A 14,355-nucleotide genomic window follows, 5' to 3' on the forward strand; every position below is an offset into this window, starting at 1 on the left:
TTGGCCAACTTGAGGTTGCCCGACTGTTTTCCATCTGTAAGGGAGACTGAGCATGTGAGTAAACAGTGTATCTGACATGTTCAGCTTGTATAACGAGAGGAAGGCTCTGTTTCTCACCAAGACCCACAAAGTGGAAAATTCCCCAAAGAGAAAGGAATTTCAGATCAGATGCTTGGAAAGTTAAAAACAACAACAACAAACAAATGCAGATGTGGAATTAAAGACATGGAGTCATTAAGAACCTATATGTGGAGTGATTCAGACCTGAGTTCACATCTGGAGCAAGCTACTCAATCTTGCCGAGCTTCAATTTTCTTTAAAGGAAACAACGTGGAAGATGATATCCACATGTAACTTGTGGTACGCATGAAGGAGGGTAGTACAGTATATGATGCCTGGCACATCCTATGCATTTTCTAAAACTACTAGTAGTACTATTATTATTGTTACTTATTATACAATTTATTGTAGAAATTAACAGGGAGAGTATTAATAAATGTTAATACAGTGCTAAGTGTCACATTTATGATCTCAACTAATTATTTGTTGATTCAACAAACATTCCACATATCAGAAAGTAACCTGTTAGTGTATATATATATATATATATATATATATATATATATATATATATATATTTTTTTTTTACAGAAGAAAAGAAACCCTGAGGCTTAGAAAGTGTAAACAATGTACCAAAAGTCACTCATTTAAGAGGTAATGGAATATTATTCAGCCTTAAAAAATGAAGGAAATCCTTTCATTTGTGACAATATAGATGAAACAGGAGTACATTATGCTGACGAAATAAGCCAGACAGGATAAATACGAATGATATCATTTATATATGGAATCTAAAAAGAAAAAAAGCCACACTCATAGAAACAGAGTAGAAAACTGGTTGCCAGGGGCTGGGGCGTGGGTGGGGAAAAGAGGGGAAGACTGGTAAAAGGGTACAAACTTTCAGCTGCAGGATGAATAAGGTCTGAGGATCTACTATATAACATAGTCACTACAGTCAATAATACTGTATTGTATAACTAACATTTTCTGAGAGAATAGAACTTAAGTGTTCTCACCAAAAAAAGAAAAAAAGGAAAAAGGTGTCATGAGCTGTTAGATGTATTAATTAACGTGATGGGAAGGATCCTTTTACAACAGATATGTGTATCAAATCATCATGATATACTCTTTGACTATCTTACAATTTTGTCAATTATACCTCAATAAAACAGAAAAAAAAAGAGGTAATAAAGATGAGACTCCAATCCAGGATTATCCAGCTCAAAAAACTACACTTTTAACCATTACAATATGGTATCCATCCATATGTTGTAACCGTAAAATGCTTAACACAAAGGAAACGTTAAATAAATGGTATTTATTCTAACTCTAATGCTTACTAGATATTAGTTATGTGGTATGCTTTGCTTCTAACTACAAGGGTATAAGGTGCAAATTCTTGCTACAGAACATAAAAGCCCCTGTGGTACCCTGTAGGATAAACACAGTACCTGTAAATCTCTCATCTCTCAACCCAGAGTCTCCTCAAGTTGGAGGTCTTTACCCCCTTTATAATGTGGGAATAATGCCTTTCCCACATTTGCACTGGGCATGAAAATCCATACTTCCAGGTGTATACTGAACCTCCACTTAGCTCCTCGTCACCTTGGAATCACCAGACCAAAGATCATTTATTCCATTAATATAAATGATGTAGGGACAGAAGTACAGAATATACAGAGAGTGTTGGAGGAATCCAAACAACAAGTGCTCCACTCTCAAAACAAATTTTAGAGTTCCAAAAGTAAAGAGCAATGTTTGGAAATGAAACTAAAAATGAAACTAACATCTACAATTAGCCAAGTATTTATTATGGGCCAGGCTACTTACTAGGCACTTGATAAACATTACAGCTCATCTTCCTGCAGTCCTTCAAAGCATATAATATTGTTTCTATTTCATAGAGAAGAAAATTGTATCTAAGCGGGTTAGTGATTAGCCCAAGACCACAGGGCTAGGCTGTAAGAAAAGAAGGCCAAGTTTCAGTGGTCAAAATGGTGATGGATGTTATAACTAGAAGATTACAGCTAATCAAATAAAAATATTCAAAACGGTCCTAATGTATTATTAGGATTTCTTTAGAATAACTTGGGTGCCTTAGTGAATACAGTAGTGGTAGGCACTACAGTCTCTTTAATTTGCTAATCATACAAATCTACTTTAATATTCTTGGTGACAAGGAGCTAACTACTGATAAGACAGCTTCTTCAGTTTTGGGGCTACTCCAGGGTGAAATGCCGGAACGTCTTACTGCCTGCAATGTCACCTAGTTCTACCAGGGGGAATAAAGCAGAACAAGTAGCCACTGTTCTTGACAAATGGATACAGTTTCAGTTTTTCAAAATATGAGTGTCAGATTCATTCATTGTATCAGATAGATCTGTCAAATGGCTTTGCCCATTTACTAATGGATGGCACACTGCAGACACACGTTGGGTCAAAGGACTCAATGTCACCTCATTGATACTGTCATCAATATGATTTGTATTGGCATTTTGTCTCACCCTGACTTTAAGGACTATGTGAGGAGATCCAAGTCTCCAGACCATGGACTGATCACCTCTGCTTGACACAGTATTCTCTGCTCATTTCCAGAGGGGACCAAGGATGAGCTCTTGTACTTCTGAGTCTACTCACCCTACCTGGCAACACATACTAGCTGGGCTGATTGGATCAAGCAGGAGCCCCAGAGTTTAAATTTCCAGCTGCATTGGAGGAAACAGAGGCTATGCCCCAATCCCATAACCCCTCACTTCTTACTGCTAGCCTATCCTAGGCTGTTCTTGCTGATAGGAGTACTTCATGCTAAAAATTAATTTTGCTTACCTGATGGCAGTCACACAACCTCAAATGCCATTTTTATAAATAAGGCAACCACCAATGGAGTGTGATTTAGGGTTTTTTCTTCTGTAGACCCTGCCTACCCTATAAAATCTCCCATTACTGCATCATGGAGACTATAATCCCTTTCCGAGGGAATAGATTCTTTCCAACCATAAGATGAAATAAGAACTTACATTTCCATACTGCCCAAAAGGAAATAAATTGATTACAAAATGCAGGAGAATGACTGATTTTCCACATTTGTTGTGTTCATTAAAGGGTTTTTGAATAGACTTGACAGTATTAAAGAAGTTCAACACACACAAAATAAAAATTAATAAATGAAGAGAAAAAAATTGCATTTACAACAAACAAAATAAACACATTGATATATAAAAGGTTGTTATACATCGATGAAAAATGGATGTCATAAAGTCACAAACTAAAAAGTATTAACAGCCAATAAAGATATGAAAATATGTTCAACCTTGCTATTATTAATCAAAGAAATACAAATAAAATAATTCAGGTGTCATATTTTACTGACTAGAATGACAAAGTTTTAAAAAACTTGATAATACTGGTATTGATATTGATAATACTGGTACTGATGAGTGTGTGTAAGAAACCACACTGGATGTTAAATTCTTGGTAGAAATAAAAAGCACGGTAACCTTTCTGGAAGACAATATGTCAGTATGTACCAGAACTGACAACCAGCCATTCAAGTTCTAGAAGTCCATTTTAAGGAAATAAACAAATGCTCAAAGACATATGAACAAGGATGCTTGTCTCATTGTTTAGCAAAGCAAAACAGGAATAATCTAAATGTTGAACAGTAGGGACTGGTTAAATAAATAATAGAATGCTGTTCAACCATTAAAAATGATGCTGCAGATTTTTATTAGGTGATGAGTAATCATACTTATATTACTAAATAAAAATGTTATAGAACTGTTTTGTAGTTTGATATAATAATTAAAGGTATTTTATACTTGCATTGTATTTATATGCACCCCGTCACAAAAAAGTTTCCAAAGATACCCTCAAAAATGTTACAGAGATGATTTATCAGAAATGGGATTTTGAGTTATTTTTCCTTTTTTCTTTAAGTCCTTTCAATTTTGGAGTTTCTGCAATGAGCCTGTATTATTTTTACAATTAAAAATATTTAAATTTACAACAAAAGGATCTAAATTCCTCCAGTTTTCCATTTATTTTCCACCCTGGCTCAGGGCATTTGTGTAAAAAAAAAAATCAGCTTATTTTCTCTTTTGTATCAATCTAAATTTACTTTTCATAAGTTAACTATTTTAGTCTGGCAAAAGTTTCACACAGGAAAATTGTTAAGGTCTGAGTATTCTATTACCTTTAAAAGCACTGGAAACTTTGAAATTCTTTCTTTCAGAATTTTCATATAATACTGAAAGGCGGGGGGGAGGTAGCAAAATGAAGGGAAATAGATAGTAGTAGTCAACTTCAATTAAGAAAAAGCAACAAGAGGCAGTTTGTACTCTTTTGATACGGCAGAAGCCCCATGTGTCAACTCATGCTAAAAAATGTATATATACACACACATATATATGTTTGTGTGTATTATATGTGTATGTGACACACACACATAATTAATCCACAGTCTTAGGCTAATCACTCATTGTGGCAGAAACAACGAGCTGTTGACTACACTTTAATTAGCTCCTCCAGCCTGTAGAGGCATCACTAGGACCAAGATAGGAGCAACATTCTCCATCTCCGCTCGCATCTGGGTATGGTTCTATCCCAAAGAATGTGACCAGAGGTGACCTGAAGAGTTTATGTCTGAAGGATAACGAGTTGATAATTGTAGCTCGCAGCTTCCTCTCTCCTTTCCTTTTTAGGACAAACGTAGAGCCACTTGATGAAGGTGGTGGGTCCCTGAATAACTGAGCAGAAAACTGACCCTCAGACCACCAAAGTCCATACTACACTCCTGAGTGAGTGAGAAATGAACTGTCCATGTGTTGCTCCACTGAGGTTTAAGGTTTATTATTTAGTGTTTAACTAACGCATTTTTTTCTTTAAACCTCAGTTGCCTTCTCTGTAAAATAAAGTCTTTGCAAAGGATCCACTGTAAGTTTTTTCCATTGCTTATGTTTTTATCTTAGTTTTTAATTCTCAGAAACATTGCGCGCATTTTACCTTTTAAGTTAGTAAGTCTACTTTTTTCCCCACAAAGACGGGTTCTTCAAGCTATGGAGAAGTCATAGCAGACTGTTGCTTCAGTTTAAGATACGCATTCACATATGAGATGAGAAGGGTGAGGACCCAGAGAAACGCCTTTGACAGAGGGGAGTGAGAGCATACTGAAGAATGTTTAGTAATAAAGAATTCAGATGGGAGAAACGGATGGGTTACATTGAACAGATTTGCTCAAAGGAATTCTGGAAAGGCAAATATGTGAAAATGTATAGCAAAGACATGAAATGCCTTTTGGTCCCTAAATGGATTTCATTTCAAAGACGTGCATATTGCAAATACATGTACCATAACACTTCTCTGTCCACTTCTAGAATTTTCTAAAGCCTGACAGAACATCTGCAGAGAGAGGATGTCATTCCAAGATAATCGACTGCAAGTTACTAAATTAAGATAAAAATGTCCTTAACCTTGAACAGTTTTTAAAGAGATTTTAGAAGAAAGGAGCCCTCCACGGGGTTGTATAACTATATAATTGTACCCTTTCTAAAAGGCTATTTACAGATACATAATGTTTCACCTCCATTCTTTAAAGTAAAATATAGGATAAAAAAAAATAGTTTGGGGATAATATTTGTTTGGGACAGCAGGCACTGCTAAGCAGTACCACTCTCTCCTTATTCCTTACTATCAGAGCCCTGGTTTAGGAGACCCCATTATCCTTACGGCTAAGGTGGCCAGTTTAAAATCCGGGCTGATGAGATCTAAGTGCAAGTCTGTTGACCATCTGTGGTAAAATATTTGCTCTCTGAGTTAGACACTGCCTTTTTTTTCTTACTTAATTTCTTTTTTTTTTCCTTTTCTTTCTTCCTGCCCAAATTGTTGGAACACTATTGGAGATTCTGGGGTCACTTTGAAGCTATGTGGACGTGCTAGAGATGTGGAAGCTGGCAGAGCGAAGCAACCCAGTCCCCTGGTGATGCCCTTCAGCAGCTGGACTAACGCTAGAGGGTCTATCTCCAAACTTCCTGCTACCCGTGGAAAGTAAGGTAAATCACTCATTCACTTTCTGTTACCTACTAACTGATCCAGAACTCTAACCTCAGGGTTCTAGAACCCTTCTCAGTATCCCATAGTCATACTCATGTTCCGGACTCCTGATCATCAGACTTGCTTATAGCAGATGCATGGGGAGGGCGGGCTCTTCTGGAAGCCCTCATACTTCCTCCCCTACCCCCACCACACACAAATAATGATCTTTATGTCCACTCATCCTTCTATCTACACTCAGAGGCCAGGGCCCCCAGGAAGGCTTCACTGACAACCCTTTACTCCTCTCTACAGGCAGAAAGGGTAGAGGTGTGGGCTCTGGAATCAGACTTCCTAGACTTGAATTCTTAATCTGTTACTTACCAGTTTAGGATGTGGGCAAAGTAGTTACCTTCTCTGGACACCCCTGTAAAAGAGGAACACTAAGTAGCACCTATGTACCTTACTGAAAGGATTAAATGAGCAAATGCAGGTAAAGTTCTTATAATTTTTTTCTTGGGTCACTCAATTCTAGCTGCTATTGTTACCTTTGACTCATTTAGGGCAGAGTCCCTTTGCCCTCCTTTGGTTCTCTGGGCCCGTCTCATTCACAACACACACAACCGCATACTGCAGAGTTTTGAAAGGTGGTTCTCAAAATGTGGTCCCTGGGCCAGCAGTATCAGCCACACCTGGGAACTGCTTAGAACTCTCGCACTGGAGCCCAGCAATCTGTGTTTTAACAATATTCTCAGGCAAATCTGATGCACACTAAAGGTCGACGACAACTGAGAACATCTGGCTCAGACTCTCCTGGAGGCATTCACCAAAAAGAGAGTTACAGGACCTTACACCGGACCAGCTGGAGAAGGGCTCTAGTAATTGCCCCGGTTATCATGCTTGTCATGATTTTTCAGCACATAAATGTTTGAGAATCACTGCCATTTTGAATGTGTGTTTCACTTGTCTGTTTTTCCAGTGGACTTTACTTCCTTGCAAGGAAGGTTTGTGAAGATTCGTTGCTGTTGTTTGCATTATTCGTTTTATTATGCTAATTCTAGAATCTCTGGTGCATAGTGCAATCTCAGGCAGGAAGTAGTGGCTCATTAAAACAGGTATCCCAAAAGTCTTAGTAGAACTTCAAGATTAATTCCTTCAGGAAGAGGTAAAATTGTCATTAGATGCAGATGATACGATACTATATATAGAAAACCCTAAAGACTCTACATGAAAACTACTACAACTGATAAACGAATTCAGCAAGGTAGCAGAATACAAGATTAACATACAGAAATTGGTTGCATTTCTTTATACCAACAATGAAATATCGGAAAGGGAATGTAAAAAAAACAATGCCTTTTAAAATCACAACCCCAAAAATAAAATACTTAGGAATAAACCTCACCAAGAAGGCAAAAGACTTATATGCTGAGAACTGTAAGACATTAATAAAGGAAAGTGAAGATGATTCAAAGAAATGGAAAGACATCTCATGTTCTTGGGTTGGAGGAATTAATATTGTTAAAATGCTCATACTACCCAAAGCAATCTACAGATTTAATGCGATCCCTATCAAATCATCCATGACATTTTTCACGCAATTAGAACAAATAATCCTAAAATTCATACAGAACCATAAAAGACCCAGAATTGCCAAAGCAATCCTGAAGAAAAAGAACAACGTTGGAGGCATAGCCACCCCAGACTCAGACAGTACTCCAAAGTCACGGTAATCAAAACAGCATGGTATTGGCACAAAAACAGAAAGATGGATCAATGGAACAGAATACAGAGCCCAGGAATAAACCCACACACCTCAGTTAATCTTTGACAACTAATCTTTGACAAAGGAGGCAAGAATATATAATGGGAAAGAGACAGGCTCTTCCGCAAGTGGTGGTGGTAAAGTTGGATAGCCTTATATAAACCAGTGAAGTTAGAACACATCCTTTCACCATACACGAAAATAAACTCAAAACGTCTTAAAGACTTAAACATAAGACATGACACCATAAAACTTCTAGAAGAGAACACAGGCAAAATATTCTCTGACATAAATCATACCAATGTTTTCTTAGGTCAGTCTCCCAAGACAATAGAAATAAAAATGAAAATAAACAAAGGGGACTGAATCAAACTTACAAGCTTTTGCACAGCAAAGGAAACCATAAACAAAATGAAAAGACAACCTACAGAATGGGAGAAAATATTTGCAAATGATGCGACCAGCAAGGGCTTAATTTCCAAAATATACAAACAGCTCATACAACTTGATGACAATAAAAGCAAACAACCCAATCAAAAAAATAGGCAGAAGACTTAAAGAGACATTTCTCCAAAGAAGAAATACAGATGGCCAATAGGCACATGAAAAGATGGTCAACACTGCCAATTACTAAAGAAATGCAAATCAAAACTACCATGAGGTACCACCTCACACCAGTCAGAATGGCCATCATTAAAAAGTCTACAAATAACATATGCCGGAGAGGGTGTGGAGAAAAGGGAACCCTCCTACAACACTGTTGGTGGGAATGTAAGTTGGTGCAGCCACTGTGGAAAACAGTGTGGAGGTTCCTCAGAAAACTAAAAATAGACCTACCATATGATCCAGCAATCCCACTCCTGGGCGTATATCCAGACCAAACTATAATTCAAAAAGACACATTCACCCTGATCTTCACAGCAGCAATATTCACAATAGCCAAGACATGGAAACAACCTAAATGTCCATCAACAGATGAATGGATAAAGACGATGTGGTACATATATACAATGAAATACTACTCAGCCATAAAAAAAAGAATGAAATAATGCCATTTGCAGCAGCAACATGGATGCAACTAGAGATTATCATACTAAGCAAAGTAAGCCAGAAAGAGAAAGACAAATACCATGATACCACTTATATGTGGAATCTAAAATATGACACAAATGAACCTATCTATGAAACAGAAACAGAATCAGAGACATAGAGAATAGACTGGTGGCTGCCAAGGGGGAAGCAGGTGGGAGAGGGATGAACTGGGAGTTTGAGATTAGCAGATGCAAACTGGTATATATAGATTGGCTAAACAACAAGGTCCTACTATATAGCACAGGGAACTATATTCAATATCCTGTGATAAACCATAATGGAAAAGAATATGAAAAACAATGTATATACATATGTAGAACAGAGTCACTTTGCTGTACAGCAGTAATTAACACAACGCTGTAAACCAAGTATACTTCAATAAAAAATAAGTTAATTAAATTTTTAAGAAGATTAATTCCTTCAGAAGAACAAGTACTACACATTCACAAAAAAAGCACCCTTTGAAAGTTTAAATTTTTGAATTTCTTTGCCACTTCCTTAGTTTTGATCATCTTGGACAATATATTTTTAATATTGACTTTTAAAAAGAATTGTGTTTCAGTGTTTGCTATCCTTAGAGAGACAGAAACAGATAAGTACAACTAAATACTTATTTTTCAAAAGTCTCAAAAGTATAAGGGAAATGAAAGTAATTATATCTTCAAATGATTTTGGGGTATGTTTCTAATTTCATACTTCTGATGCGATTAAAGATTAAAACTGTATTAAGACATTTGAGACATGCTGCATTGGTATTAAATGAATTTAATTTTGTGTAAAGTGGTAGAAATATTTTCTTCAGCAAACATACCTGCAGATATAAAATCACAACCATAAATCTACAAAAAAGCAAGCTATTGAATGAAATCTGATTGGTTATTTCCCTGCAGTATGGATCTGCTAATAATTTAATTTACTACTTGCTAACAGAAGCCAAAATTTAAATATACATACATATATATGTGTGTGTGTATATATATCTCTCTTCAATTTTAAATCATTCATATACATGAACGAGTATACATACACATATATAACAACTGTTCATATATATATATATATATATATATATATATAAATAAACAATTTAAATTAAAGAAAGTACAGCTGGTGGCCTATTGTTTCCCCCCGATTTCTAAAGAAAACCATATTCTATTCTAGGCAGTGGAATGTCAATCCACCTTAAGGGTTGTTCAATGAGCATATCTGAGAAACCACTGGTTTAGCCAATGATGTACTTATTGAGGGAGGCCCTAGTGCCACTGTCAAGAGCTTATCCACAGGAGAGATAAGATGGTACTTGTTTGGTTTGTGAAAAGAAGGAGTAGTGAGGAACGGCAGGTAGCTGCAGGCTGATGACACGTGATGTCCATATATATGTAGAACCAACACACCCATAATTGCACCCATTTTCCATACCCAAATCCAAAGCCTTTGTATCATTAATCCCAGGCAAAAATGGTAAGATTCATGTGTGTTACTATCCCACGGCTTCAAGATGCCTATAAACTCATATGAGTATGTCTTAGTTTTATCAGTGGAGGACAAACCAGGCTTCTATCACCAAGCCCCATTCCATAACAGGCAAACCAGTCCAAGACTTCTCTGAGTGCTGCAGGAGAGTCTATGGAAGGGGCGCTCACTCCACTGTGATGCCTAAAATGCCTTTGCACAGAGCAAACATTCAATACATGCTGAGTGAATGAATGAGTGAACTGGTGTCATAAAACAGGCTTATTTCAGGGAAATTCCATTCAACAGGCTGGCATTCCTTCCTACCCATCTTAACTGTTAAGCTTGCCATCAGACAAAAATTTAATTATAAAACGTTAGAGCTGAGGAGATTTTAGAAACTATCTACTCTCCAGAGGTATACAACTTTAATTTAGTGATAAAAATCACTAGGAGTGACTTAGGAGTCTATCAGACCTGAGTCCAAATTCCACATCTACCATACTTTCGTGAGCAAATAACTACTTCTGAGGCTCTGTTCCATGTATGCATTATGGGATATCATAATAATACATACATTAATTGTATGACTATCAGGGGATGAAATGACACAATCCATTTGCCATGGTCGGCTAAGTAATTTGCACCAAGTAAGCACTCAAGACATTAGCCAATATTAATAGCAGAGAGATGAAAACAAAACTCTGGGACTGATGCCTACCCTAGTGGCCCCAGTGGTCATAATGACTTTCTTCCATTCAGCCTGCTCTCTTCTCACTACGACTAAGGAAGAGAAGATGAACAAATTAGGAATAACAATTTGAAAATGGTTTTATACTCCCTGAATGAATGGAATTATAATAAAATGATTCATGAGTTCTGCAGAAATATGATGAGACTTTAGATCTTTATGTTAGTTCTCTACAAAACCAATTTATGGCCCTAAGATGTACCTTCCCACCCAGCCCCATCCTTACCAGTATCAAATATCATTGTAAATGGAAAAGTCAACAACACATAATCAACAAGCTAAGTTACAAGCCAGTGAAGTCTCGGAGGTTTGATAGAGAAAATTCAGATTTATCATTATATGTAAAAATAAGATGATATGAAGAACTCAATCTAAAAAATATTACCTGGAGATCTATAATCTCTACAATAGTGCTATAAAAAGTAAAGAGCTAGAAATCTATTTAGATGGTTTTCCTTATAAGAAAGCACTTTCTGTATAACTTTTAATGTACTATTGATGAGAACAATTCAACAAAATTCAAATAAATATCTGCAGATGTCCTACAAGAAGAAAAGAACAGAGTTAGATGTGACAGGGGATAACTGGACTTCAGGATGAGTAAGACCCTATACTTGACCTCAATAAATTAACATGAAATACAGTGGATGAGTCATGTACAGAATGTCAGAATTCTAAAAGGCCAAGCTAAGTACCAAAAGGAACATGTGCGGACTCTTAAGAAGGAAATAAAATATTGGTTAGTTGATTACGAAAAGGCAGAAGGGAGTAGGTTCCCTTTGGCTGCTCTTTGAAGAGATCACTTCCTTTCCCCCCTAGTCCTGAGGCTAGGGTGGCATGGGCAATAGAGGAATGTGGGGACTGAGAATCACTTCTACTCTCACCAGAGTGGCTGGAAGCAGATTTTCTTACCAGGATGTAGTAGTATGCTAATATTTAAGGGTTCTTGAGGTCAGAGAGAAGGGTTTGAATACTCCGGCTCCATCTCTTGCTGTGGGTCAAGTTTCTTACCTTTCCAGCACCTCGGCGTCTTTATCTGAAAGTTGGGGATGATGATAATGTCTCCCACCTGAGTGTGAGAGCTATCTGCTATAGTGCATACGCAGGGCTAAATTTGGTGCCTGGCAAACAGAAAGTGCTCAGTACGGCAGGCGAGTGTAGTGACAATAAAGGCAAAGATGACGGGGGTAGTGCCGGTGTTGCTTCTGCCCCCAGAACAGGCTCTGACTGGGAGAGAGTTAAAGCACCTTTGGGTTCATGGGGGTTTATATATAAGCAACGGTTGATCAATGTGAGCTGGTTGTCCAAATGATTATGTGCAATCTAAGAAAAAAATGGGCCTCGGATCTGCTCAGCTACTTAATAATATTAGCAGCGGTAGTAGTCAAAGAAGCTAAATTTTATTAAGTGTTTATATGCCAAACAACGTGCTAAACATTTTAAAAGGATTTACTCACTTATTACAACGAGGCTATACGCTAGGTCCTGATAATGTTATTCGTCTCTTTCAGATGTTGACTGAGCCTCAGACGGGTTACAAAAGCATCTAAGATCCCGTTGTCAGTACATGACGGAAATGAGTTCAGCCTGTCTGACTTGTTCTTAATCACTAAGGTATGAAATTAAGCATGTTGCCCTTTGCCTGATTCTCCTTCTGAGGCCTGAATATTTCACTTAGCTCTCTGAGTGCAGAAGAGAGAAAATTCTCTCTCCTTGACCCAACTTGGCATCAATATCCAACTCCCCTTCTCAAAATGGGTTGCTTCAACGAGCAGCAATGAACGCCGGGTCGTGGACCAGTCACCTTGATGACTAAGAGTCAGACACTAGGGAAAGAAAATGCTCTGTGACAAACCTACCCTTGTACAGAAACAAGACAGAAATGGGGACACAGGGCAGAAGATAATGGAATAAGGCATAGGAAAAATAGCACCTGGCATCGTGATAGTAATAATAATAATAGTAGTAGTAATAGTAATAATAGTAGACTTTACTATGCTCTAGGCATTGTATTAAGTGCTTGGTGTAAGTGACTTTGTTTTAACATTGAAAACAAGTCTATGGGGATGAAATATTATTAACATCATTTTATAGGCAGGAGTATTGAGGTTCAGGTAATCAGGTAAATTGCCCAAGCTCATATGGTTAGCAAGTGGAAAGCAGAGATTTGAACCAGCACCTACACTCCTAACCATTATGCTATAACCATTATGCTGAAGACATAAGAATTCCAATGGTCTTTCCCCATAACCCACTCCTGCACTCCAGACTTAAATAGTCCAAGATCAAGAGAGAGCAAGCTTGGAGTTGCCACTCTTCAGTGAGTGTCAATCATTTCAAAACAGTGTATTTGCTAACAAGATGCAGTTCCTGTGATAATCTTCTCAACCAGGTATCAAGAAACAGGAAGCAAAGATTCAAGTAACAGTACGTTCCTACTTACGAGGAAGGTGGGACAGCATAGTTGACACTGGGCTTAACTGTTCTGGAAAACGTGGTCCCAGTAGGCATACACGCTGGTACATTTTCCCCACCTACCAAATACAAAAGAAGTATTTCATTTCCATGTTGCTCTTCAAAGTTCCACCTCATTCGTGCCTGTCATTCATCCTCTGGCCTCTTCCTGTCTCCATTTCTGTACAGAAAGGTGCTGAGTCTCTGCTCTCAGATACGAAAAGGGTGTGTTAGGAGAGGGAGCCATGGTACCTCAATGTCTTTTTTTTTTTCACCTTAATTCTATTATGCCAACTCCACTGAACTTAATTAGAGTGAATACAGAATTACACAATTACCCTCTGTTCTATTCTTCAGATGTTATATTTTGATAAAATTTACGACATGCTGCTCTCCCCTTGAACACCAGATGAACACTAGAAATGGATGTGTGTTGACATAAAATCTGTTATAATTACAATTAAAGTATAGCTTACATAATGATAGTGTTAACATAAAATTATAGATGTGTAGAGACAACGTGGTCATGCATTTTTTAGTATAAGTACATGCTTAGACCAATATCTGTTAGCGGAATGAAGATGGAAGAGAATTTTGGTTAAGCCACAAAGGCTGTTTAAGGACTTGCAGATAGCTAAGGGGAACTCAAAGACCAGTAAGGTAATATTTCCCCTGCCATGTTTTCGATTGCAAAGTGAAGGGAAGATGTGAAAGTAAGTACCCCTATGGAAATTACAAGACAAGTACATTTTTT

The 14,355-nt window shown here is 37.4% G+C and overlaps 1 protein-coding gene across 8 annotated transcripts in view; it reads right to left on the reverse strand.

Moving 5' to 3' along the window:
- LOC132514334 (uncharacterized) overlaps positions 1-14,355 on the reverse strand; it is a 170,655-nt gene that overhangs the window by 150,072 nt on the left and 6,228 nt on the right. For 6 of the 8 annotated variants that reach the window (XM_060138948.1, XM_060138952.1, XM_060138951.1 and 3 more), the window contains one exon: positions 13,591-13,681. In XM_060138948.1, coding sequence (XP_059994931.1) covers positions 13,591-13,672 — 82 coding nt within the window. In that variant the 5' untranslated portion in view covers positions 13,673-13,681. Of the gene's footprint in view, positions 1-6,471; positions 6,515-11,117; positions 11,180-11,640; positions 11,690-13,590; positions 13,682-14,355 lie in introns of all 8 variants that reach the window. The other 2 variants (XR_009538752.1, XR_009538753.1) reach the window with 2 other exon arrangements.

The sequence above is a fragment of the Lagenorhynchus albirostris genome, unplaced genomic scaffold (genome assembly GCF_949774975.1).
Source record: "Lagenorhynchus albirostris unplaced genomic scaffold, mLagAlb1.1 scaffold_236, whole genome shotgun sequence".
Lineage (NCBI taxonomy): Eukaryota > Metazoa > Chordata > Mammalia > Artiodactyla > Delphinidae > Lagenorhynchus > Lagenorhynchus albirostris.